This window comes from Aythya marila (assembly GCF_965140915.1).
Source record: "Aythya marila genome assembly, chromosome: 5".
Taxonomy (NCBI): Eukaryota; Metazoa; Chordata; class Aves; order Anseriformes; family Anatidae; genus Aythya; species Aythya marila.
The window spans coordinates 34,086,530-34,113,280 of NC_139046.1; the positions used below are offsets into that span (position 1 = coordinate 34,086,530).

General features: G+C 40.0%; 2 protein-coding genes across 6 annotated transcripts in view; one reads left to right on the forward strand and one right to left on the reverse strand.

Moving 5' to 3' along the window:
* Positions 1 to 3,402, reverse strand: part of TMEM87A (transmembrane protein 87A) — a 24,182-nt gene extending 20,780 nt beyond the window's left edge. For both annotated transcript variants that reach the window (XM_082761673.1, XM_082761672.1), the window contains exons 1-2: positions 3,111 to 3,402; positions 2,355 to 2,415 (exon numbers count right to left, since the gene is read on the reverse strand). In XM_082761673.1, the coding sequence (XP_082617799.1) occupies positions 2,355 to 2,415; positions 3,111 to 3,254 (205 nt within the window). In that variant the 5' untranslated portion in view covers positions 3,255 to 3,402. The remainder of the gene's footprint in view (positions 1 to 2,354; positions 2,416 to 3,110) is intronic.
* GANC (glucosidase alpha, neutral C) lies at positions 3,358 to 26,018 on the forward strand. Of its 4 annotated transcripts, XM_082761669.1 has the most exons (26): positions 3,358 to 3,481; positions 4,405 to 4,467; positions 4,870 to 4,942; positions 5,139 to 5,240; positions 5,742 to 5,850; positions 7,443 to 7,570; positions 7,694 to 7,876; positions 8,985 to 9,030; positions 10,058 to 10,124; positions 11,364 to 11,460; positions 12,007 to 12,187; positions 12,661 to 12,814; positions 13,141 to 13,376; positions 14,315 to 14,441; positions 15,453 to 15,532; positions 16,442 to 16,585; positions 17,001 to 17,097; positions 17,483 to 17,584; positions 18,057 to 18,300; positions 19,275 to 19,339; positions 19,611 to 19,687; positions 20,690 to 20,764; positions 20,916 to 21,029; positions 21,477 to 21,589; positions 22,547 to 22,650; positions 23,492 to 26,018. In XM_082761669.1, exons 2-26 carry the CDS (start codon positions 4,413 to 4,415, stop codon positions 23,599 to 23,601), a joined length of 2,883 nt encoding a protein of 960 aa, XP_082617795.1. In that variant the 5' UTR covers positions 3,358 to 3,481; positions 4,405 to 4,412; the 3' UTR covers positions 23,602 to 26,018. The 4 variants fall into 4 exon arrangements, 3 of the variants coding, with proteins under 3 accessions (XP_082617795.1, XP_082617796.1, XP_082617797.1); XM_082761670.1 differs by lacking the exons at positions 4,870 to 4,942; positions 5,139 to 5,240 and having other exon boundaries at positions 23,492 to 26,015; XR_014317619.1 differs by lacking the exons at positions 19,275 to 19,339; positions 21,477 to 21,589; positions 22,547 to 22,650; positions 23,492 to 26,018 and having other exon boundaries at positions 20,916 to 20,987.
* The last annotated feature ends 733 nt before the right edge of the window (positions 26,019 to 26,751 follow it).

The window sequence follows — 26,751 nt, forward strand, 5'->3', positions numbered from 1 at the left end:
TCCTTATGACACCTTCTGGTGTACATGCAAATAAGACATATGTTCTCCACATAGCCCTAGATACTGCATATGGCAAAACAATGAAACTAAGAGGCAACATAAACACTACAATAACGTGGGCTGATAGCAAATTCTTTGGTGACAAAGGCTGTTCTAATAAAATTGACCAAGTGAGGAATAACGCATAACAGTGCAACAAAGAAACAGTGTTATTTAAAAAATATATTTTAATCACATTTTTACCTATTAAAAATAGATCAGATTATTGAAGCTCTATATTCAGCAAGCAGCAACAACAACCAAAGGCAAATCAGGCCACAAACAGAATAATGCACCAATCTAGGCAATCACCACAGAAATGCTGAGAAGAAGCACTCTAAGAAACAGAGGAGGCACCCATGGCATTTACTGAATTCAGCAACAAAGAAATCGAAGTTCCTTTGCTTTCAAGCAAAGCAAGCAATATTCAACTCAAATACAGTCCTCATTTAATAGACGAGAGCGGGGTTTCCACCATGATCCTAGACAGGAAACCAGGTATCTTCAAGAACAGCACTTAAGAAAAGTAGCAGATAAAAATAAATTCATTACTGATAATACTTAACAGTGGCAGTTTTCCCAGTCAAAAGCAAAAAAAAAAAAAAAAAAAAAAAAAGAGCATTAGATACCAACACACAATATACACCATAAAAATCAAGAAGGGGAAAGAAAAAGTGCAGGAGGAAATACAGTTGCTTTTCTAAATTCATGCAAGTTTTTTTTAATCACACTGGTATGTAAAACAGATCTTCCCAGGTAATTCTAAAGCTTAATCCCTGATCAAAGGCTGACAAGCAGAACGTAGTTGAAGTCTACACCAAGAGCCAGAAGATGTAATTCTTACTGCCAGATCTGCCACAAACCTCTCCTGTAACAAACACAATCTATTTTCTGTATGCCTTGATTCCTTCTTTGTCTTGGTTATTTCAGTTGTACCCCTCGTGATTAGACTTATCACACGTTACTGCAAGTCTCACATGCCGTATTAGTATGAGCATGCTGAAAAAAACCCTACCAAACTTCCAGATACCCTTTGAAAACCACTTCCTTTTCCCCCAAGCATCAGATTTACAGCTGTCTTGATGCAAGCTGTGAAACTCAGCACTTGAGCTATACTCGGAAAGTGGGAAAACCCTAATCCTTCACTAATAACCACCTTAATACTAGCCTCCTATTTCAGATTCCTATGAGATTAATGGAGACACTTTAACAAGCTCCCTTTGAAACAGTCCTAAAATGGGCAGGCATCCAAAATTAAACCTGAAAATCTATATAGTAAGCATAGTAAACATAACAGAGCATAGAAATATGCAATTTTATCAAGAAGCGTCAGTCAATCTTACCACCTTGCTTTCCTCATAACTGAGGAAAATTAATCACTGCAGTAACTACGTATTAAAGCAACAAAAGCACAGATCCTACTAATTGTTTTTTAAAGTGGCTTATTTCCTCATTTAACACAAATGCAGAAAGCCATTCACAGATGCTGTACCTGTATAACCACTCAATTCACATCAGGAGAGCAAGAGCTTGTCCCTCTCATCAGTGGTAACAACTAGTGCAAATAACCCCTTAAAAGTGCTCACAGCACATGGCAAAGATTCTAGCCATTAGAAATCAGTCACTTCCACAAGTCACCTTTGTCATCTAGTTGCCACCTCAGCAATGTCTTCAGGTTTACAGATCATAGGCTATTTTACAGACACTCCTTAGTGCACTGACCTACATAGCCCATAACCCTGGTCACTTCAGAAAAGACCAAGACAATAAAAAAAACGTGAGGGCTGCAAATATTTTCTCTGTAGCTCACTCACACACACTGTGATCAGGAAGAGAAAACAGCTCTCGGGAGACCTGTCATAACGTCCAATGTCACTTCCTTACAACTGCCAGAGGTGTCCACCTAAAAAAATGAACAGGGCCTCAAAAGCACTGGCTTCAGTCACCCAGTCAGAGCCAAGACTTCCCACTGGGGCAACACAGCACACCTTACTGCAGGGCTCAGCACATCCCACACCTCATAACCTTCGACCTGAAACGAAATGGTACTCCCATTGCCCATCTCACCCTTTCCACACACAGGACAAACACAACAATCCACTTCCGTTGCAGCCAAAAGATACCACACCTGGGAACATCCAAGGCTGTTATTGAACCCAACCGTATCAGACCTGTGGCTTTCATACAGTGCTAGGAGGTGAGCTGTCATTGCAGCAAGTGTCGTTAAACACTTCACAGTCTTTTAAGTCCAAAATGCAAAGTAAGGACTGTGTCTAACAGCGACACGAGCAGGTTAATGCCCTGGGAGCACTTACATCTCAGGAAAATGGTGGTGTTGCTGAAGAGAATCTTCCCAAAGTTAAAAAACTTCTTCCCCTGGAAAAGCAAAAAGAGGAGGAGACATTAGTGGGCTTAATGTCACCCAATTTAAATGTCATTTTCCCTCAGAGTTTTAACTTAATGCAAAAATGAAAGTGAATACCAATTAGGAGCCGGCATTACTGGATTTTCCAGTCATGCTTCATCACCCCTTCAATCTACTTTTAAAGAGAGCTTGACAAGCTTTTTTTTTTTTTTGGTTCTGCAAACCCGAATTAGTTTACCACCCCTTATTAAAACGATTTGCTCTTCCTTGCTGATAAGGCCTAGACTTTATCCAAACGAGCAAACTCCCTTCTTAGAAACAACCGGAGCACCAGTCCCAGTCCTTTCAGCTCCTTCCCGAAGCTCATGAGTCTCCCAGCAAACACCCACCACTCCTCCCACAGCCCGATAAACACGAGTTAAACGCTAAATAGAAGAGCTTCTCCATGTATTTTCCAACAGGCACGGCAGCAGGGAGGCGCTGGAAGCCTCCCCGGCGGCCGCAGCCCCCTCAGCGCAGCTGAGGTGTCCCGGGGCCAGGCCCCGGCTCGCCTCGACGACGGGGGCCCCCCCTCGGCCTCCCGCCGCGGCCTCCTCTCCCGGTGCGGCCGAAGGGCCCGGCACCAGCCCCGGAGCCCCGGGCCGGAGCCGCGAGGCTGCGGGCAGAGCAGGCCAGGCCGCGCCCCGGCCGCCCTCCGCGCACTCACCATGGGCACGGACACCCGCCATTTGGAGAGCTGCCCGGCGCCCGCCGCGCCCGCCAGCAGCAGCAGCGCCAGCAGCCGCAGCACGCCGGCCTCAGGCCGCCGCCGCCGCCGCTCCCCGCACCGCGGCGCCTCCGCCGCCGCCATCCCGCCGCACGGAGCCCGTGGCCGCGCCTCTTCCGCTCCTCTCGGGGCCGCGCCGCCGTCGTGGGCGAGAGGGAGCGGCGCCGGGAGGGGAGGGGGGGGCGGAGCAGCCGCTGCCCGGCCTCCGATCCCCTCCGCTTCGCAGGGCACCCCCGGGGAAGCCCGGCCTCCGCTGCCGCCCCTCCGGCTGCAGCAGCCGCGATGGAGGCGGCGGCGCCGGGGGAAGCCAGGTAATGCTGCCCGCTAACGGCTCCCCGGCTGGCCCGCTGCTCGCTGCCGGTTGTGCCGGGCCGGCTGCAGGCAGCGGAGGGCCCGGAGCCGGCCGCCGGTGGGGACGGGGCTGCGGGGGACGTGGCCGAGCCGCCCCCGGCTGCGCGGGGCCTTCAGCTGACGGGAGGGGGCCCGAACGGGGTGGGGGGGGGGGCTGCGGGGAGGTCCCCCCGGGCTGTGAGTGCGTGGTGAGCTGCCGCTGTCACCCACGGCTGCCCTCTGCGTCTGTGTGTGGTGTTTGTGTGTGTAATTAGCGTCCTGTGAGCGTCAGCTCTTCGTTTGCCAGGACTAAATAAAACCTAATGCTCTTCCATGCGTGGCTGAACTCGGTATGGTAGGGGAAACGTGCTGATGACAGGCGCTATTGGCAGTCCAATGTTTTCAGGCAGGCCAAAAATTTACTGTTTTCTAATACATCTAGAAGTTCTCTCAAGTCCCGAGATAACACAGGGCTGTTGGTTGAGCCAACAGAAGCCTCCTCTTCATTAGTCCCACTGCAGGCAGAAGAGGGACACAGGATTCCTCCTTTTCTGCCATTCCTGTCAATTTTTATTGCTGGAACATAATGTTTAAGGACTGCAGAGAGAGAACTTGCTTCAAAATGCAAAGCCCCAAGAATTCACTTATGCAGAAATTCATCTCTGTTAGTCACAGATCCAACTGGCTGTCAAAATTATCACTTTAAAAGGAAGTGGCTTAGCTCTGACCTAAATGCATACAAATTCTTCCTATATCCAAACACAGTAGTTCAGAGTCCAACAAGTTTTATGTCATGGTTGTCTCCACTCTCCTTAATCCTCACCACTCTAGAGGGAGACGCCCATCATCTGATCTGTCAACAGGTGGTTTCTGAACACATGTAAATGTTTTCTGCTCTTTCTAGTGTTCAAGATGAAGCTGTGGACAAAAGCAACTTTAAGGAATGCAACCAGATTGCTTTTTACAGGTAAAGAGAAGAATTGTAGTGTAGGGTATTTGGTTTTGCAAACTCTTAAAAGTTACAGGAAGTAGTTTCACATTGATTTTTAATCACAACGACTGTGCTACTTTCAGGATGTTCCTTTCAAAGTGAGCATTCCACTAACCGGTCAGCATATTTTAAAAGGTAGAATCTCACCTCCATTGTATCCTGTCTAATGTTGCCCAGGTAAAACAAATGATCGCCCAGTGTTACACCAATTAGCCTCTGACATACAGGGTTATAGTTTCAAGTACCCAATTCTGTTCTTCAGGAAATTATGTTCCGAAGTTCCAGATAATATTTTGCCAATGGGAGCAAGACATCTTTTCACATCAGCCCTCTCTCACCTGTCACCGTTTTAACTTAAGACATCTAATTTCTCAACAGGAAGCTACTGCACAGTGGCAAGCCTCAGATCATGTTTCTGCTCTACTTTTAAACTAAATCCTTTGCGTGATTGCTCACATCTGCATAATGTCTGTTTGCAAGGAAACCAAGTCAGTTTATTGATAAAGAAGCATCCCTTCAAGGACACCCATCGTCAAACAGTTTATAAAACCTGGGCTCAGCAAGGAGAATTCTCCAAATAGTTGACCCTTTATTTCAGGGTCTCTGTCCTAAAAACATCATCAGGACCAAAAACTGCAGTTAAAACTCTGTAGCAGCCCATCCAGACTTCGGCCACTCTCCTTGTTCAGTTCCTGCTTTCATTTTAGCAGCTCAAACACTGGGTCTTGCAAAGCAGAGAGCCTTCTTAGGTCAGTAGATTCACGAGTATCCCTTGAAAATCAATTTCCTCAGTGTATATCCAGGAGCTTACAAATTACAAATATGTATTGCTTATTCACTACAGAATGTAGAAGCTGTTCACTGGAGGGTTGGAAACCAAACATTAGTGTGTATAACAGAAAATAAAAAATGGATTATTCCGATGAAATTTATGGGGTTCTGGAAAGAAGTGAAATGTAACTGGGCAACTTCGATTTTAGTTGGTCACTTGAATTTATCCTGTTATTTAAAAAAAGATTTTTGGGATGGTGTTGGTTGACCAGGCCCCCCTATTTTCCATCTCATTCATATACACGTTTGCTTAGAACTATATTCCCTCTTTTTCCCCTTTACTTGAAGCAGTAATAATAATTGTTTGAAAAAATTCAAGACAAATCATTAGTAAATATTTCCAACTTAATGGTATGTCCCTGTGTGTGATATAAGCCACAATAAGTAGGGAGTCTAAAAACAATTCTCTGTCTTGTCAGGCGTCAGAAACTTCTACGTCCTGGAAAATCCTTGTATCGAGCACTGCTGGATTCAGCCACATTAAGTGACGAGAATGTCAAATTCCAAATTATTCATGAGGAGAATAAGGTGAGATCTTACCTAGTATAAGAAAGAGCAGTGAATATTATCACCAGGTCTGATAATGCTTGCAGAAAGTTTTGAGATACTTCAGTGGTAGGTAATTATGATGCAAAGTATCAGCCTAAAGATGTCCTTACTAGTCAGTATTTATTTGACAACTTGAGACTGAGCAAGAAAAAGGGACATTTTAAGGAGGACATTTTAAGGAACTTAAAAAAAAAAATCTGTACTGACTTTATTAAAAATCTGAATCGACTCTTTTTTTATGTGAAAAAATGTTTTAATTCAGGTTTTCCCCACTATTCCAAAATAATACATAATTTTTCTATAATGGAATAAGAAGACACATGTTTCAACACCTCTCAAGCATACCTTTGTATTACCATATTTGATGAATGGCAACCTTTTAGGAAAAAAGTCTTTCTCACCTATCAAATTATTCATATATAAAAAAAGATCCAGGAAGAGGGTTATCTTCCATTTCTCTAATTTGACAGAATACCAGCTAACATACTCACTCAGGGAAAAGGCAACCTAAACCATCCACAGATTATGGGAGTTCGGAATGGCAGCTCTCCCCATTCCATGCTCTAAGCATCGCATTACGCAGATAATGTGTATGAATGTATTATCTGCCTTCAGTGTTGATCCTGACCTTTGAAGTCAGCATAGAAAAAGGAGTCTTTTTTTTTTTTTTTTTCTGCCTAGATCTTAATATAGGTGAAAGACTGAAGACCCTGCAGTTCTGTAGACTGGGAGTTTATTCAAAGATGGCATAATGTGAAGTGTATCCTAAGAAGCAGAATCTGGAACTCCAAATCAATTTTTCTGCCATCTAGTCTTATGGCACTTTCACTCTTTCGTGTCTTTGAAGAGAGTGGTACTGATTAGCTCCCAGGTAAAAGGAAAAGATAGCAGGCCAAAATTTTTCATCCAATTTTTGTGTCTCATGGGAGAAAAGATTCAGAAAGTGAAAAATACAGAAGTGCGAAAAAAAAAAAATATCTGATTTCTTGCATAGAGATTCTCCACAGAATAAAAATGAGTCATTTTGTGTGAAACAAAGAACAAAGTGAGTTTACAGTTCCCTGAAGTGTAAAATAGCTAGTTACACATCTTTATAAGTAGAGCAGTATCATCCGTTTTTATTCAGGTGTCTTTCTGACATGGGTCATCAGTCTGAGTACCACTGTGAGTACCAGTGAACACAGAGCACTGATGCTTTTGCAAAAAGCCCACATCTCAGTAGTATCCTGCTCTTACATTTACACCACAGTACTAAAATTACCCAAACTTCAAGGTTATTGTATACTATCCCTGTTTTCCTTGTTACTTGTGGGGAGAGCTGCAAATATTCTAGGCATGAGAACCTTGAAGATAAAGAATCCACTTTAAAACAGTTGCTCTTCAAAGCAGCAAAGCAGAGCTAGCTGGTGTAAATTAGGTGGATGGTGACTGTTATTTTGTAATACTAAAGAACACTAAATCAAAAAGCAGGCATGAGTGCTTTTTTCCAGACGGAAAGTGTCTGATGATGTTAAGTTGAAAAGTAAGTTGATGTTTTTTGTCATTACCGGTTTATCTGTTTTTGCTCCCAGGTTCTTCTACAAGTAGAAATATATGAAATAGAAGGCAATATTTTTAGGATTAAAATTAATGAAGCAGCTCCTCTCAGAGCAAGATATGAAGTTCCTGATATTCTTATAAAGGAACCTACCACCCAGAGGTGAGTGAAGGGACAATGTTTTAGCACCTTACTTAGTAACTTACAGCTTCATTTGCAAGGTTGTTTTGCCTTTTCCCTCATATGCTGATTCATATAAAACTGTTGCTGCTTTTCATTTGACAGACTTTCTGTATCCCAGAAGGAGGCAGGTATTTTGGTGCTGACAAGTGTTAATAAGGACTACACACTTCAAGTCACAGCAAACCCCTTCCAGGTTGAGCTACACTCCAAGGGTGAGACTGTTCTGAGCATGAATTCCAATGGGTTGTTATATTTTGAGCACCTCCAACCACCTCCTAGTGATAGGTACAGTACCTGTCTATCCCACCATTTGGTAATTGAGCTGTAGCTGAAAATAAACAATTATATTGGAATAGCAATTTTTGTGATAGAAACTCCCACATGTTGAAATCTGTCTTCTCTATTACTTCATGCCAGTAAGTATGCTAGTGAAGTTTTAAAAAAGAATGTCTAAATCAATTAGCTGCAGACTCTTTGAATCCCTTACAGCAGACATATGCTCATGCTAACCTAAGTTATTAACCAATTCTTTAATAAACTAAAGTGTCTTGTTCCCCTTGTCTTTTGGGGAATGAACGATGGTAATATGATAATATTCTTAGTTTTGCCTCATTTTATGACTAAACTTACTCTTCAGGTAAGTTTTGTTCACCATATAAGCTCTTCAAGTAAGTTACAATATGCCATATATGAGCTTGCAGATCAGTCCCACTGCAAAGTGCTGGAAGAATGAGAATTTACAAAGCAGACTGTGTCATGGCTAGGAAACAGGCATAGCAAGCATGTTTCTCATAGAAAGAATTATTTGAAAGAAAAATTAATTAACAGAGAGCCTTTAATAGAGAACAAAGACATGGGGATCTTCTGGGTGGGTAAAATGCTGGCACAGATAGAAATAAATGTGGAATCTGAAAGGATGAATTTAATTCAAGTGTAGAGTGAACACTATTTTAGGACATCAAATATTAAAATGATTTGCCAATCAGAGCTCTCTACAATTACATCAGTTTTCAGAGTAGTTTGGCACCTTAGGACACAAGGAAACAATCTCATGTTTTTCCAGGGGAGGCTTAGATTGGGTATTTGGAAGAATTTCTTCATAGAGAAGGTGGTCGAGCATTGGAAAAGGCTGCCCAGGGAAGTGGCGGAGTCACCATCCCTGGAGATATTTTTGAGTTGTATGGACATTGCACTAAGGGATGTGGTTTAATGATAGGTCAGGTAGATGGTTGGACTTGATAATTTTGAAACTCTTTTCCAATATAGATGAGTCTGTGATTCTAAAGCACTTTAATATGTAAGTGAATGCATAATGCTATATGGATTTTCTATTTTAATTACTTCCATATGTTAACAATAAACTGATTATTTTTTATATATTTGTTTTCACTAGAAAATCTACAGCAGAAAACGAGGAGGCAGCAAGTGATTCTTCTAAGGTAGCCTATGCTTACTCCAATTCCATCATTAATATTTTGTAGAAAAGAGAATTGATTAAATAGAATCACATTTGTGATTTCTTCTGGTACTGTTCTTACAAACAGCCAAACTAACATGCAGCACATAATATACAGTAGATTGCCATGACTTCATCTTTATCATGACACCAGAATGCAGTTCTTTTTCTTCACTATTGGAATGTATTACAGTGCACTTTGGGCTTTGTGGGCCTTTCATTCACATGAGAGATGATAGTGACTGAAAGTCCCACATCAGCTATTCCTTTATGAGATGTATCAAATATATTTTTTCTTAATCTAATGATTTTTTCAGTGAAATTTAAAGAGGATCTGGTATTTCAGACAGCAGTGTGTGTTTTACCACGGTTGTAGAAGGCATCAGCATATAGATCTGGCTTAAAATGTCTTCCATGGCCATTTTATTTACTTTTTTTTTCCTCTTTTGTTCTTGATCTCTCATTTAATTTGGACTACATATGTAACAGGGAGTTTCCTGTTGATATTTGGTCATTTTCAAATTCCCTTTTCTTTGCAAAGAGAGTTTCAAAAGAAAGAGACCTCTTTTGTAACAGTCCAAAGATATGCCTATACATACATCCATGCTTAGTACTGATGTAAGACTCCCTCTGGAAAAAGACCAGGTCCTGGCAGTGTATATAGGCACATGCCAGTTTTCTCAGGAGGCTGAGTTATGCCCATGACAATTTTAGCCTCCTGTAGAGCAGATGGCTTACTGTACCATCCTGTTAAAAACTGAAGAAGCTATGCTGCTTTCAGCATACATGCATCTGAACTATGGATTCTGCCAGGGAGTGTTCTTGCTTTGGAGGATTCACACTGCTGCAGCAGAATCTGAACTGCATTTTGGATTTATTTATGTTAGCCATATTAAAAAAAAAAAAAAAAAAAAGTAACAATGCATGAATCTCATGTGAATAAAGAGATTTTTCTTAGTACATGGTGTGAGTAGTTGCACTTACAGGCTTAGCTATTTCTGTTTATATAGGAGAAACAGGAGGATCTAGGTCACTGGCAAGAGAAATTTGGCAGTTTCTTGGATTTCAAAGCTCATGGTAAGTCTCAGTTTAGTTCTGAAAATGCCTTTACTGCTTTGTACATGTATTGACCTTTATTCATTCGTATTTCTGTTTAGCTGCTTAATGTTTATCGATGTCTCACTCAAACCTTTTAACTTGCCTGTAAGGTGTCAGTGGGTAACAAATCTGACAGAAGCACTGGAAATAATCATTAGATTTCTGTTCATCTGTGACGCATTTCATCAGCTAACTGCCATTTCCGAGTGTAACACTATCTGCATTGGCTGACTACTATGTAATACACTATTTCTTTTTATTGTTGTTTTTTGCTTTTTATATATTAACATTGATTTCACATGTTTATTCTGATGACATATCAGAAATCGTGGTATCTAAGCAATAATTGTTGCAGAGAAACTTCTGAAGTGGGGGACTACAAAGGAAAGTACTGAGCAGTCTTAAGGGACACTAAGAAGGGGATAGATACCTGGAAGTCAGAAGCTCAAATACAGTTTAAATTATGAATTACAAAAACTCATGACCCTTTGCTGCCTGTCCAGTTGCATTCTGCATTAACTAATTCTGTTAGCTCTGTCTGTTACTTCTATCATGCAGCCTTCTGTGGCAACCAGCACTGCCCAGCAGCTGCAGTATGCAGAGGGAAGTCTAAAAGAGCTTCCTTGTGGTGATAGAGGTTTCTGCTCTTCACCATTGAGACACACAGGAAAAAAAAGCAGGAAGCTTTTGCCCTCATTATTCATGCTGCGTCTGACATATTAGGCCAGCATCATGATTTTGCTGCTTCTCTGTATTGAGGGAGTAAAGTCCCTGGGGTAAGATTCTGATACTGAAGCCACTGCTTGTAGCTGAAAAGTGCAGAAAATAAGCAATTCTTACTCTGATGTTCACTCTGCTGTACCACTGTGCTGCAAAGATTGGCTTGTAGTTGCTGGGATAGAAACAGGAGATCATTTTAAGCAGTTTTACTACATAGTAAAGGAACTATTACGTGCTTTTTTTTCCTTTTTTTCTTTTTTTTCTTCATTTTATCTTAAGCAGATCAAAACTGGAAGAAATACAATAAAATCTGTTGCAAATGTTACCTCTGCAGTATATAACTAATGATGAAAGAAGTTGAAAACAAGTTTGAAAAAGCTAATTATTAAAATTTGCTTTTTATTTATTTTTTTACAATTAGGTTGTGATGCTTTCTTGGTTTCAGCTAAGCCCAAGAATGGAACTCTGTGCTATTCTCTTTTAATGTTATTACCTCAGGTCCAAGTTCTGTAGGTGTGGACTTCTCTTTACATGGATTTGACCATGTCTATGGAATACCACAACACGCAGAATCACTACTTCTCAAAAACACAAGGTAAAGCTGGCAGATTGCATTATTGCAGAGGAGAGCTGTAATACCGTGTAAATGATTTAATCAAACAGCAGCTTGAAATATGTGTATTATATCCCATATTTTATTTTAATGATATAGCAAACTGAATCATAAACTGTCCATGCGGAGTGAGTTGTTCTGCTTTACATTCTGCAATTTCATGAATGGCCCCTTTTGTTCTCTATCAAATTTCTATGCTGTCTTTATTCAGAATTGCACAATTAGTCACATCTAAGCAGAATTCTTAAAAGAGCAACTTCATGACGGACAGAAGAATTCAGAATTTTTATTTTAGGGCTTGGAATAAGTGAGCAGTATTCTCACTGATAGCCAAAATGTTGCTTGATTGAGATAGGTAGGACCAAAGCAAAGAAGCAGTATTATAGAAGGTCCACATTTCAGCCTGGAGGGTAAACAAAAGACCATAATACAGAGTGTTCAGTGAGTTCAGTGGAATGACAGTAGAGCTAAAATTGGCCTGGTTTGGGATGCTTACATCTAACAAATACATCTTTTTCTTTGTCCTAGTGATGGTGATGCCTACCGGCTTTATAATTTGGACATCTTCGGACACAAGATACATGATAAAATAGGTATTTATGGTTCAGTGCCCCTTCTCTTAGCACACAAGCCTAACAGAACTTCAGGGATTTTCTGGCTGAACTCTTCAGAAACACTGGTGGATATTAATACAAAGGCAGTAGCTGAGGTGAGAGTTGCCTAATTTCCTCGGAATTTAATATCAAAAGAAAACACAACGAGTCAGGGCCAAAAGCAAGATGGCAACATCACTGGAGACAGATCACATCAACTCTTGAGCACAAATATGTGAATTATGCTAAAACTGAAATAGTGAAAAAATCTTGCTTTATTCCAATGCTTGATTACATGATTAAAATTGGTCCTTTTCTTTATTACTCATGAATGATTAGAAACTAGTCACAGAAAAGTTCTAATTACCTTGCCCCTCATCATTTTATGTGATCTTTAACTGTTGCTCTTTATTTCACATAACCAGTATGCAAGGTAAAGGATTTGCTAAGAATATGTAATAAACTGTGTTTTTCTAATACCTGCCAGATATGTGTTAGTGGTAGAATTTCATGGGTCTCCATCTTTGATCCTTTAATGAACAAAAGTTTGATAGAGAAGAATTCAGCTCTACTTTGGTTTCCTTTAAAGCACATACAGTCCGGATCTGCTGCAGATACTGCTAAGCAGAGGGCAGTGCCTCTAACTGATGTGCGCTGGATGTCAGAAAGTGGGATCATTGATGTTTTCCTGCTGATGGGACCGACTGCGTTTGATATCTTCAAACAATTTGCACAACTGACAGGTACTAACTTAAATAATTGGAGTCAGTCGGTATGACAGATTTACCTTGGAGATTCCCCGAGGAATATTCTGTACTCAAGAGAGGGTTAATGTTTACCTTGTCCATTGAGTGCAGTAGGCCAATTGTTCCCAATCACTTGGGAACAACTGCCAGTCCCAGTCACTTGGGTGTGAAGAACATGCTCTAGACTTAAAATAGCCCAGCATTTCCTGGTTCCAAACAGTTACATGTTAATCACGACTCCCAGGTTAACTTTTCTGTAAAGTCTTCAGAAGAAATTGTGAAAAGCATTAATACTGTTAGCTTCATTCATATACTCTTCCTAGGCACTCAAGCCCTACCTCCCCTTTTTTCTCTGGGCTACCATCAGTGCCGCTGGAATTATGAAGATGAGCAAGATGTCAAGGCAGTAGATGCAGGTTTTGATGAACATGACATTCCATACGATGTGATATGGCTGGACATAGAACACACAGATGGGAAGAGGTATTTTACGTGGGACGAGAAGAAATTCCAGAACCCCAAGAGGATGCAAGAACTTCTCAGGAAGAAAAAACGCAAGGTAAATAATATATCAGGAAGGAATGAAATACTAATTTGTAGTGTGAAGTTACCTAATCAGCCTTAACCAAAGTACTTGAGATACTAGAAACTGTGTAACTAACGAAGTAAATTAGATTGTGTTGCAGTCTGGTGATGCTTCTCATGTGCAGGCTTTTTTTTAAATCCACCTCGTCATGCCATTATATTGTTTCATAGTTAGTTTAGTACCCTGAGCATCAGGCTGTTTGACCCCTTTGAAGCTCCATCTTTAAGAAGCAGCCCAGTGCTGTCCCTGATCAACAAAGGAGAAAATTATTCTACGTAATGTGAGCTTTCACCGCTATGCCAACCTTCCTTCAGCTGTCCTTGCTTCAGTTTTTCTTTCTAATGTATATGTTTAATATCTGAAAGTTGTGAATTGCTTAATGCTTGATGTTTGCCAACAGGGGAACTGTTGAAATAGTGTTCAAGTTTTATAGTCTCTTAGTTGGAGCTATTAGTACCTTCTCAGCTTTAGGGCAAGGCAGTTAATGGCAGAAGAAGGTACCTACAAAATATGATACTTGGATGTTAAAAACAATAGGAATTTCTGTTGTTGTTGTATGTCATACAAACTAAGATATATTTAAATGTCTTAAGGCAAATAAGTATATTTTCCCATTCACAGAATATAGCCATGAATTAAACACTGTGTTTTCAGGGAGTGGGGTATTAGATTTCAATTGAAACGTTTCAGGGGACTAAGTACGAATTCATGCCCTCCTTGTAAATTAGCTGTTACATATATGTGTAGTGCAGGATATACAAACATAGCTAAATGCTTTCTAAAATGAGTGACATAGCTACCTTCTTTACCTGAAACGAACTCTTTATATGCTTTGTATCAAAAGTTAAATTTCCCTGTTTCACTAACTGGAGTTGATGCTAATGATGCACTTTATTTTCTTATCCTGGCAGCTTGTCGTCATTGTAGACCCCCACATTAAAGCGGATCCCATGTATGCCCTGTATTCACAAGGAAAAGACAAGGGATACTTTGTGAAAGACAGAAATGGACAAGATTTTGAGGGTATCTGTTGGCCAGGTAAAAAAAAAAAAAAAAAAAAAAAGTTGTTCGATCTGCATTTCAAGCTGTTAATTTTAAAAATTTTGCAAAATTGGGAGTCATTAAGGTAGAATTAATTTCTCACAACACTTTTTTTTTTTTTTAATTCATAATTTCAAATACTTTTGATTAGATTGTCTTTTGTACATTCATGTTTTAACTGCCTCAGCCATAACACTTTGTTGTGTCTGTTGGCTCTACAAATAGTCCCAGTGCCTAGAGCTAGAAAAGTTTTGATCAGAACAACCATCCCCTCTTCTCAAACTTGTTCTGGTTAAAATTAGTCTGGTCTGGTGCACTGAACACAGCTGTTGTAGGCTGGGTGAAAATTAAGTGAACCATGAAACCGAAGACTGATTCAATCACAATACAGTGATTTGACATACTGTTTTTCATGAGGTTATCTCAGAGTGAGTTGGTAGAGGGCAAAGGAGGTTGTCCTTGTTCTTTCCAGACAGCCCACAAACATTGTGGAACATCAATGAATACAGAAAAAATCGAGGGTATATTACAACTTCTAGTAGCATGGCAGTTTTTAACTATTACCATTTTAGCTATTACCATTTTATTCTCCCTGTGCATATGTATAAACGTATAACTGCAATAATTGGTCTTTCACTCAGGACGTTGTTATTCAGCTTCACAATGTCGCTTTCCTGTTTCAAGTTCAGAACACCAAGGGTGCTGTTTCTCCCTGGCTTCCTGTTAACATCCAAACATTTTTCAAACAGCTGGCATTCATCCTGAAATGGTGCTGAGCTTCAGACCTCCAGAGTCTGCATGTGTTGATCTGCAGATAGTGGCAAGAGGTGTACTGAGTTCCATGTTGGCCTGGAATTTGTTTTGGGGCTTTTGTCTCAGAAACAATATCAACCACGTTATTGCTACCTATTGTGGAAAGCATTCTAGCTGTAGGCTGCTGTATTTAGGTGCAAAGACAACACATACTCTTAAAAGCAGCTAAGTAACTAGGATCTCCCACATCCACAGGTTTGTCTTGTTACCTAGATTTCACCAATCCTGAAGTGCGAAAATGGTATGCAGATCAATTTGCCTTCAAAACATACAAGGTGTGTATTGATTTGTTCTGATCTACATGCTCCAGAAAGCCCAAAAACGGGTAAAAGAGAGAAGATAAAAAAAATGGCTAAGCAAGCTGGTGGCTTTTGTAGTTGTATTATCATAACATACATGAAAATATCGTGAGAAACTGAAATACCATAGAAGGATTCTCTCCATGGACTCGTCTACACTGAGAAAGCTAGAACCTGTACTCTGCCACTGAAACTGCTTACTTAATTGTAGCAGTAGGATGGACAGAGTGCAGGCATTTTAGCAGCCCATCATCTAACACCACTGCTGCATTACCTGTTTTTACTACCATGACAACACACAAGCAGTGAGATGGGAGTGCTCTCATAGCTCATGGTCACATCTCCTTCACATTCCTTTCAGCACTTTTGCCCAGTGCTGAAGGTGCCTGGGTGGACACTACCAGACACCTCCAGTTTCTCCCACCCTCCACTGAAGGTTGCTTCAACATTACTGCAAAGCTAATCACTCCCTTCACAGACCTTGCTTGGCATTTCCCCTGGTGCTTTTCCTGTACAGTTTTTCTTTTCTGGCCTCTGATTTATTTTTTTTTCCTTCATGGCTATTTATTACGTCTCTTTTGGCCTTCTCTGCCTCTTCTCCCTTACCAGAAGGAGGGAACAGCAGATGACTTCGCAACTCCACTGAGTTTTATGAGAACTACAAAAATCAATTGGGCTTTTAGACTGCCACCCTGAATGTAAAAGCCACCAAGAGAAAAGGGGGGAATGACTGGCAGCTTCCAAGTGACCACAGGAGCATAATAACCATACCTTGCTTTGCTGCTGCTGTTCCTACTCAAACCCCAGACTGGTCTGACACCCACTATAGAGATATAAGTCTCAGCAATGCCTGTCTTATGTCCTAACTGCAACCTTGTACCATAGGGGTCCACTAATATCCTCTTTGTGTGGAATGACATGAATGAGCCATCAGTTTTCAAAGGAGCAGAGCTAACAATGCAGAAAGATGCTGTGCACTACAACAACTGGGAGCACCGGGAATTGCACAACCTCTATGGATTCTACCAGGTAGAGTATCTGGAGACACAGACCAGCAATTATCTGCCCTTACAGGGTATGCCTAATGTGATAAGGATTGTATTTAAACAGTAATAGGTATGCTCTAACCTCCATCAGGTTACAGAATGAAATTCTGCTGCAATAGGTATTGCCGTATTTGAGATAAATGTCTCTGTCACAATAGTATGACAATATCCATACATCTCTAATGTAACAATGTAATGACATTGGCTGTGACTACACAAAATCAATATTTTGTTGTTGTTCAAGTATATTGTAGTAGGAAAGAGTTGGTTTAACAATAGCTGTTATTTGTGGGCACTCATTTCTTAATTTTCCTGACTAGGAAGGGCTAAGAAGGCAGCGTTGCAAATATTTTAATTGGAAAGCTCATCCTCCTTACTTTTATATTCATGATTTTCAGCAAATGGCAACTGCAGAAGGACTCATCAAACGTTCTTCAGGAAAGGAAAGACCATTTGTTCTCACACGATCGTTCTTTGCTGGGTCACAGAAGTATGGTAAGCAAGGACTAGCTTTCCTTCTGGTTTGTTTTCTTGAGCTTGGTATATAGTAGTTAAGTCTAGAGAGGACAGATATATATTTCTATATCTTAGAAATACTGGAATAGTGACATCCTACAAGTGCAAGTGATTAAAAAAATACGAGGAAGGGCTGGCAAAGCATGTACAAGTTAAAGTCAGAATAACAATCTTTATCCTGAGACAAAGCACTATGGTTTTTGGATATTTCAGGAGCATGCATATAAAGGAAAAAAAAGAAGTTGCAATGAACAGCAGTTCACCAGTTTTCATGACCATCCCTGTTTTCTTTCCTTAACTGCAAGCATAAGTTGAATCATACATCTGAATTTCCTGTGTAAGCCTGAGACTGAGTAAATTTCAGGGGCAGTGTGGACTGGAGACAACACAGCAGAGTGGGGTTACTTGAAAATCTCCATTCCAATGCTTTTGACCATCAGCCTGGCAGGGATTTCATTCTGTGGAGGTAAGCTGTTTAGTTGGAGTTGCTCACTACACAAAATCTGCTAGTGCCACCAGACTTCAACACAGATAGTGAAAAGCTCAACAGCATTTCCAGTTGGATTCACAGATGATTCACAAACGATTTCAGATGCTAAAAACCTGTCTCTCACCATCATTTCTCCTCTTAGTCTTCTGTAGTGTTTGTGTCCTGGAACGACAATCTCCAGGTGATGGTCTGTAGCATCACTGTGGCAGTCCTCTGCCACAGGGGAAGGCACTCAGCCTCCAAAAGGTCTCGATATTTTTATTAAAGGATAACTTACTACCTCCATTTTCCGCTCTTGATTGGACAAGCAGTAACTCAACAGCAGAACTGCAAGTACACTGTGAAATTCATGAATTTATATCCTTGGAATGTTTGTTAGAGGAGATCTTTGAGTTTTTCAGAATAATTTCCAAAAATGTGTATTTTTATTTGTCTGCGCAATATCTAGCTGATGTGGGAGGGTTCATTGGAGACCCAGAACCAGAATTGCTTGTTCGATGGTATCAGGCTGGAGCCTACCAGCCCTTCTTCAGAGGTCACTCTAACATGGAGAGCAAACGGCGAGAACCGTGGCTCTTTGGGGAGAAGAATACCCAGATCATCAGGGAAGCCATTAGAGAGCGCTACGTCCTCCTGCCGTACTTATACACACTGTTCTATCGGGCACACACAGTGGCTGAACCAGTTATGAGGTAAGCACTTAAGTCAGGAGGTTTAGTGATTATCCTCAGGAAGTTACTTAGATGAGGGACTTAAATTACTGAATTACTCTCTCTTACATTTGTGATTACTTATTTAAATAGTAAAAAAGAAAGAAAAAGCACAAAAATGTCTACATTCTGTTTTATTCCCTTCTGCAAGCCTTCAAATGAAGCTGGCATTGATGTGTACTGCCCACAATGTTAAATAAAGCCTTGAATATGTTAAATTTACTGCAATAGGTACAGAACTAAAGAGGAAGCATGGTATTTTTCTCACAGACACAGTGGAAAATGTGTCTCATTAGCACCCACATGACCAACAAGGCTACAGTGAACAAGTGAAGGTCTGTAAGTAAGTGGGTGAGCCAGGCTTTCTTTATAAGGAAACCCGGGGAATTGCTGCAGACTGTAATTTGAATGAGCTGTTTTTCTTATACTATCTCAAACTCTAAATACATGACACCTATTGTGCACCTATTGCACTTCCCTTTTTTGAGAACAGAAGAGGTTGAACTTCTGGTGGAGGTTACCCAGTCTGTGACAGGAGACATACTGCAAAAGCAGTAGTGAGCTTCTGAGAACAGGAAGGAGTAGTCAGGGACTAGCTCATCAGGTTTCAGCATTGTTGGTCAACTTTGATAGAAAGGCTCATCCATCTCTCCTTTGCTAGAGGGAAGGCATCTGTAGTGCAAGTTCATAGGGAAGAAGGCAGGAAGGAAGAAAACGAGGGTTTAGGGCGCTAAACAGTGGACATATAGGAGTGCCATAGCCTGTGTTGTACTGGTAAATCTCATCAGTGACTTAGAAGTGGTACTTTAAGGCACAGAAGAGGACGTTACTTTATCTTCAGTTCTTGATAGCTGTAAGGTGAGGGAGAAAAATGGAACCTAAAAATGCCAGAAAGTCTTGAACAAGGTGGTGGGAGAAGAGAAACTAACTGAATTCCACCGTCTGTCTTTCTGCAGGCCTCTCTGGGTAGAGTTTCCAGGGAAATTAGAAACTTTTGTTGTGGAAAATGAGTACATGCTAGGTAAGCAGGTGTGGGTGGGTGAGCAATACCGTCCAGCTGCATTACGGTACCATAACAGAAAGAGACTGAGCAACCATGAGCTCCTCACACGTGCCTTTTTTCCCAGTACAAAGTGAACATAAGCACATGCCAGGCTCAAGCAAGCCCTTAAAATGGCTTTGGGAGGTTGACAACCCCCAGGCAACACCAGAGCATGGTGCTGCTGCTGTGATGAGATGCAGCTTTGAGAACCGCAGCAGTCATTCATTGCCATGTTTATCTTTTACTCCAGGAAATGCTCTGTTGGTGCATCCAGTCACGGACAAAGAGGCCAAGGCAGTGAGTGTTCTGCTTCCAGGGTCAGAGGAGGTGAGGATCATACAAAGCTGCTCAGCCCACACAAGTGTTTTATATGGCAACCTCCCAGCTCCCCACGTCATAATTGCTGCATGCTGCCACTGTGCTGTGTGTTAGCCATTCTGTGTCACTCTGAGCCTTCCTCATATCTTGATACCTCACAGTAAATTTACACCTGTGCTCTTCCAAGCTCTTCTATGCACAGATCTCAGGTCTCCTATAATTTGTATCTCCCCTCGAGGCTCACTGCTTCTCATGAAACACCAAAAAAAAAACTCACTAAATTATCAATTAATTATCAATTCCTTTTCTTTTCTCATGTGTCACATAGGGTTGATCTTGTCTTTTCACATGGAAGAAAAGGGCTGTTTGAAGGAAGGTCGTAAGGAAACCAGGGGGAAGCTGAAGAAGGGAAAAATTATAACAAGGAGATACAAGCTTCAGTAGCCTGGGATGTGCATAGCAGACACTGACATGTACAGAGATCAGTTCCTCTCTGAAACTGAGTTATTAATCCACAGGATGGCACTGTGATCCACTTCTACACAGACCATTTGTCTGCAGCAGCTGAGAGGTGAAGGAAGAGAAGGAATTTCAGGAAAATAGTTCCAAAGGGAAAGCTTGAGTTTCAGCTCTAGAGGCAAATGAGAGGAAAGACAGAAGTAAAGGAGAATGCTAAAGATCATGCAAAGCTTTGTGACTCCACCAGTGCACCAGAAGATACTAACAATTCTTTCTTGAATTTAAGGAGAAAAACAGATGAGGCTCTCCAAACATGCTAAGAAAAATATTTTTATCAATATCTCTGTGGGAATTCAGTGCCTGCCATACCTAAAGTAGTTAAACCTGCTTGCAAGAGCAGTGCATGGGAAGTTTCAGGTGTAGCTATTTCTTGTGATTTATTAACAACTTCATTGTTATTATTTGCTTCAAGATAAATATGCTCATTCTGGACCTCAGCATTTCTAGATCCTGCCATATATGTTGTGCTCATTCTTTTTTCATTTTTCTTAGATTTGGTATGATTTCAGAACATTTATACGAATGGAAGATCCAGGCACTCTGAAGATCCCAGTAACACTGGACAATGTATGTTAATTAAATAGTTTTCTTTATGTGCTTGCAGTAAAAGTTTATTTCTGAGGTTTGATACAAAAGAACTTAAGTTTTCCCTGCTCCCAGTTGAAATTATACAATTAAGAGTGTGTGAACCTTTCTACCCTGGCCTTGTTTTTGGCAGATTCCTGTATTCCAGCGAGGAGGCACTGTGATACCTCTTAAGACTGCAGCTGGAAAATCTACTGAATGGATGATAGATGTTTCTTACGAACTCCGTGTGGCCCTGGACACAGAGGTACTTAGAAGTGATATTCCCTTTACAAAGTTGTCTTTTACTGCATTTATGCTTTTTTAGGTGCTTGTTCTCTGTTCAATGAGCATAGTGGTAACTGCATCTGGATTTCCAGTGGCTCTCCTCTACTGTTCTTTATTGTCAGGGGGCTCCCACCTCCCTACCACTGTTTCCTCAGAGTAAAAGTATCAGAATGTAGCACAGGTAAAACATTTTTTCTGACCTTTCTCAGGCCTCTGCAATTCCCTTAGAAGAAGAAACAGAGAATTGGCAAGCCACAAATTTCTTGGACATATACACAGAACTTCCCACAACTGTCCTTTCTAATGAATAAAGTGACACCTGACACCCACATTAATAACATGTAGTGAGACTTTTTCTTTTTAAATGTATCATTGTATACTCCCAGAAGCTGTTGTTAATTTGGTCTCTATCTGATGTGTTTCACAGGCCCGTGCAATAGGTGAGCTCTACCTAGATGATGGGCATTCATTTCAGTACCTCCACAAGAAGCAGTTCCTGTACCGGAAATTCACTTTCCACAAGAACATTCTGTCTTCCAGGTAACAGCAACTGATGCAGACAAAAGCCACTCAACATACTGCCACTGGAAATGCCTTTTCTAGTTCATTATGACTGCCTTGTAAATAAGGAAATATTAGTGTTATCTATTTCTTAGCGAAGTTCCAAAAATATCACTAAATACTTGAAAGGAAACAGAACCTAAATATGCCACTGTCACACTTCTACTACTGAAATCTGCTGCTCATGCATAAATAGTGCAGTGAAGTGTATAAATAATAAAGGCATTTCATTATTCCCTCAGGCTTCAGAAATGTACAGTAGGTGGTCCTCAGACTACAAAATATAACAGAGAGCAAAACTGTAGACTAGGTTAAATAACGTAGCCAAAAGCATGCTTCAAATTCCCTTATCTCATAAGTGAAATCTGAAAATCTTCAAAATTCAGGATAGAAATGAAAGATTATTGCTAAACTACTAGAAAATCTAGGAGTTGCCAAAATAAAGTAATTTAAATGAATAACATTGTTTTCCCCAAAAAGGAAAATTTTAGTTTAATTTGGATATGAGGGCTTTTTTAGAGCTTTATAATAAATACAAATACATGAAATTATATTAGTTGCAAAATGAAATTTAGTTGTGCTTAAGACTGGAACATTTTACTTGCAAAATGTTAAAATAAAGATTACATTTATATTTAGGGGTTTCTACTGCCATTTTACAGAAATTGAGAATGTTTCTTGTTGTCAAAGCTGCGTTTTTTGCCACAAAACTTCTCAAACTTTTTTTCCCCTTTTAACTTTGTGAAATCTGCCATGCAGTCAAAAATTAGCTGATAATGGGAGAAAAATTCTACTTTTTTCAGGAGAAATGTAAATAGAGGAATGGAAACCTGTTTAGGGAACTTTCAGGATGAGACTAACACAGTATTTTTTCAGTGTGATACTGAACTTCTACTGATAGACAGAAACTATATGAAATAATTTTATTTTTTTCAGCTGCATGGGCGAAAGTGGACAATACCACACCACATGTGTAGTTGAACGGGTGATATTTCTGGGACTTGGACAACAACCCACTTTTGTATCAGTCTGTTCCAAGGGTAATGCATTGACTTTCATTTTACTACAATTATTCAAAGTACTGTTATACTGTTGCCATTCATTAGAGGTGACAAACTGACAGCTCTACAAATAAACTGCTATAGCACAGGGAACATCTTTGTTTATGTACTGCTGCTTGGGTAGCAAGGACAGAATATAGTTCAATTATCCAGTAGCTAATCACCACTAATATTACATGCAGACCTGAAGAACACTTGTTTTGTAAGGCAGTGAATGTATCAGTAGATGTGCTTCAGAATTACCAAGTTCTGATAGTTGTACTACACAGAATACGACCAAAAATAGCATTTTTATTGAAAAACCGGTCAGTTGGTCCAGGTACAGATAAGATCTATAAACCTGCATAATAGTCAAAACCAGGAAATTTGAAGACAAAGAACAAATTACTTTTCTCTTCACTTTGTTTATTCAAAAGCTCCTGGACATCTTGACTTTATGGGGATCTCTAGAAGTTGTGAGGGATCCTACATGTATAGACAGCAGCATTTACAAAAAGGGCTTTTCGCTTTTGGCTGCTTTCCAAACACCGTGCAAATCATGGATATGGGTTTCCTACCTCTATCTGTCAAACTTAGGACATTTAGGGTGCTTAAAGTAACAACTATGCTCAAACAAGGTTTAACTTTTGCAGAAAAATCTTTGAATAGTTGTAGGAAAACTGATGTACCATAAGTCACTGATTTAACTACTGTTTGTTTTGTATTCAGTCCTTTCCACCAGTGGCAGGGAGTCTGAATTGAAAACTGGAAGGAGTCATGTGTAGTTGTGTTTCAAAAGTGTTTACCTAAATCATACAATAAACTCTCTTGTCCTGTTCAGATGGGAAAGAAAAAGAAGTGGTTTTCACATACAATACGAAGACCTCTGTGCTGACACTGGAAAATTTAGCCCTGAGCATTGATGCTGACTGGAAGATTTGTATCAAGTGAAAGACGATGCAACTTCTTCAGAGAATTCATTGAAAGGTTGAAGGGAAATCAGTTTGGAGGACTTGGAGCGTTCACTTGAATCCAGTCAAATCAAGGAACCTATTTCCTACTCTGTCAACCCCAAACTAATATTTTTTTCTTTAAAACACAAATTTGAACTTGGATAGCTTTTCTGTTCAGAAAAGGTAATAGCACTATGATTGTATCTGTGGGGAAAGAGCTAAATACTATCTGTTCCAGACTAGCTTCAGTTAGGCTTTAAGATTAAGTTCTGCTTTCACTTGCACCAAAAAAAAACATGAATTGATGGTATGAGATCGTGGCTTATTGGCATGGGGTTTAATGTATTTGGCAATCCCACCTTTCACACATTAGAGTACTTGAGAAGAGATAAACTGTGCCAGTTTGACAAAGAACATCATTAGCTACACCTGATACAGAGGTTATCATCAGAGTTCTGTCTGCAAGATGCCTCATGAAAACAAACCCGGAAGGAGACACCCAGGGTCATTACAGATATTTCCTCTTTAAGTCTTTATAACAGTGCAAAATTAGGCATTCTATACTGGAAAATGAACAACAGGCTAGCTGAACAGTTCAGTCATTGAAAGTAAAGTTTGAATAAGTAGTGCCAGCCAGTTTTATGATAGTAAAAGACAGTGATGTGGGAGTGTAGAAGTCTTTCTAATAGCTGGTGAAACTTTTTCGGAAAAGGCACAGGTCTATAGCAGTGGTAGCAGGTTAGGGTAGCAGCTAGACTCACATGGAAACATCTTCCACAGTATTGCTCCTCTCTTTCTGCCAGAGCTACTTAAACAAAAAAAAACGTACAAAGAAAAGTAGAAGGTATTCTGTTAGGAAAGAATTGACCTGTTTTGAATAATTGAATGTCATTGGTTAAAGTTAGCCTGGTGAAGCAAGGGTCCTTATGTGGAGCTCTGTTCCTCCACATCTTCAAGCGCTTGTTATGATCTGGCTTCTGTTACACATAGTTTAGTAATTTCTTGGTCAGCTTTTAGTATCTGGCTGAGATTTGAGCTTTGTAGGTGACAATGAAAAAGCTTATTCACACAAGGGAAATTTGAAGTGCTTAAAATTTTCTTTATAGCAGAAAATGTTTTAAATTAATGGGATAAGTTCTGCATTTGGCTGTCTGATTTCATACTTACTCCCCTATTCTTTTAAAATTGACCCTAATGCTCCCCTGCCTCTTTTTCCAACCATCTCTGCATACAGAACTGCTGTGTCCTGCTGTTTTCTTTCCTTTCAAAACTAGAAGACATCAAGAGAGTCCTAGATCCTGCTTATTTCCACAGCCATTTCCATATGAGGTCTCTCTCTTCACAGGCTACCCACTGCTCTACAGTTCAAGTTGTTTGCCCTTTCCATTTGCTACGCTTTTAAAGTATATTATTTTAAAACCAGTTCTGCTTTGAGTCAAACCTAAACGTGCCATCAGTTGGGTTTTGTGGATATAAAAAAAGGCAGAAATGACTTGGTATCTTTTAATATGATAAGGAAATATTTTCTAAAAACATTAGTGAATTAAATCATAGGAAAAAGAGAAGGACGGTCCCTATTTTTTGCCCACTAAAAGGGACATAGTCCATTTGTAGGTTGTTTCTTACTCCTCATCCTAAGTCCTCTCTGCGCTTGCCCAGTCATTTCCCACCTGCTGCTGTTTGTCCCCTGCAGGGCAGATTTCTGGGAACATCAGAGCAGACTACGTGTGACTACTACACTCCTGAGTACCAAGTGCAGTTTGTTTCCCACTAGACCCTTAAGTTCCTACCCCCCCCCCATTCTGTAGAGCTGTTTTTCAGCTCCTAGCAGACACCACGAACCCCCAGTCCAGGAGCTGGAAACTAGCAGCCTGAACTAGCAGACTAAATAATGCTTAATGCAAATAAGTAAATCCAGGTGGGACAGTAGCATATAGATCTTATACATCTGTAAGAAGAGAGACAAAACCTATTTTTGAGACAGACCCTATTTTTCTATCAGTTTCTAAGCTTTACTTGATAATTGCTTCTTTTATTTAAGCATAGTGATGCTTCTGGCAGGGTGTAATTATTGTCTGGAGCATTTTAGTGAAATGTTTTAACTGATTTTTCTGAAATTTGAAAGTAAAATGAAGTAACAATGAAGTGAGTTGTATGCTTATTCCTTCTGAATTTCTACTGTTGAGAATCATTTAAGTATTATTTGAAGTGTATCTGATTAAAGTGAATGACGAACATTTATGCTATGACTCTCAGTATATCTGCACCACAGAAAGTACTCATAGGTCAAATTTTCAGTGTTATGAAGTGCCTAACTTCTGTGGATTTCAATAGGAATTATTTGCTCAAACCATTTTTGAAGTTGTCTTTACATAATAAATTCAGGGGAAAAAAATCAAAAAAATGTTTACATTCATGTTTGTAGCAACTCACATGCTTTTCCACACATTTTGCCATAAATGAAGAAATAAGTTTGTAATATATCTCTACAGAAAGTAATCGAATTCAGATACTGAAAACAACAGCAGATAGAGCTTCATAAAAATAAAATAGAAAGATTATCATCCATGTAGATGAATTTTGCTTTATCTGAGCAGGTGTTGTGGGTTGGGGTACTTCTAGTCACAAGAAATACTATTGCAAAGGGTGTTTTGATACCTAAGGGATTACATACAGGGGGATTGATACAAAGGGATTTTTTGCTGTTTGTAGCAGACAGTGTATCTATTCTTTTCTATGGCAAATGGTGTTTCTTTAAAGACACCAGTTTTCTTTCACTGGCAACTCCTGTTCATCACCAAAAAAAAAAAAAGCAAACAACAACAACAAAAAACACTGTTTTTTGAACAGATATAAGCAGAAAATACTTCTCAACATCTATAAAGAGCAACATTGGGTTAAAAGTGAGACGTGCCAACCTGCCATTTCCCCACCCCAAGAACAAATATATATAAGCCACTGCCAGTCCTTCACTTGATCCTTCTCTGCAGTCCTGCAGTCTACAAAGAGTCTGTCAGGTACAACACCTTGTGCTACTACTGTCTTTCTTTCCAAAACAGAGCTCTGTGTATGAGACATAACAGATAAATGTTTGTATTGGGCAAAACAGGAGAAGGTGAAAGACAGAATATACACATATATTCCAAAA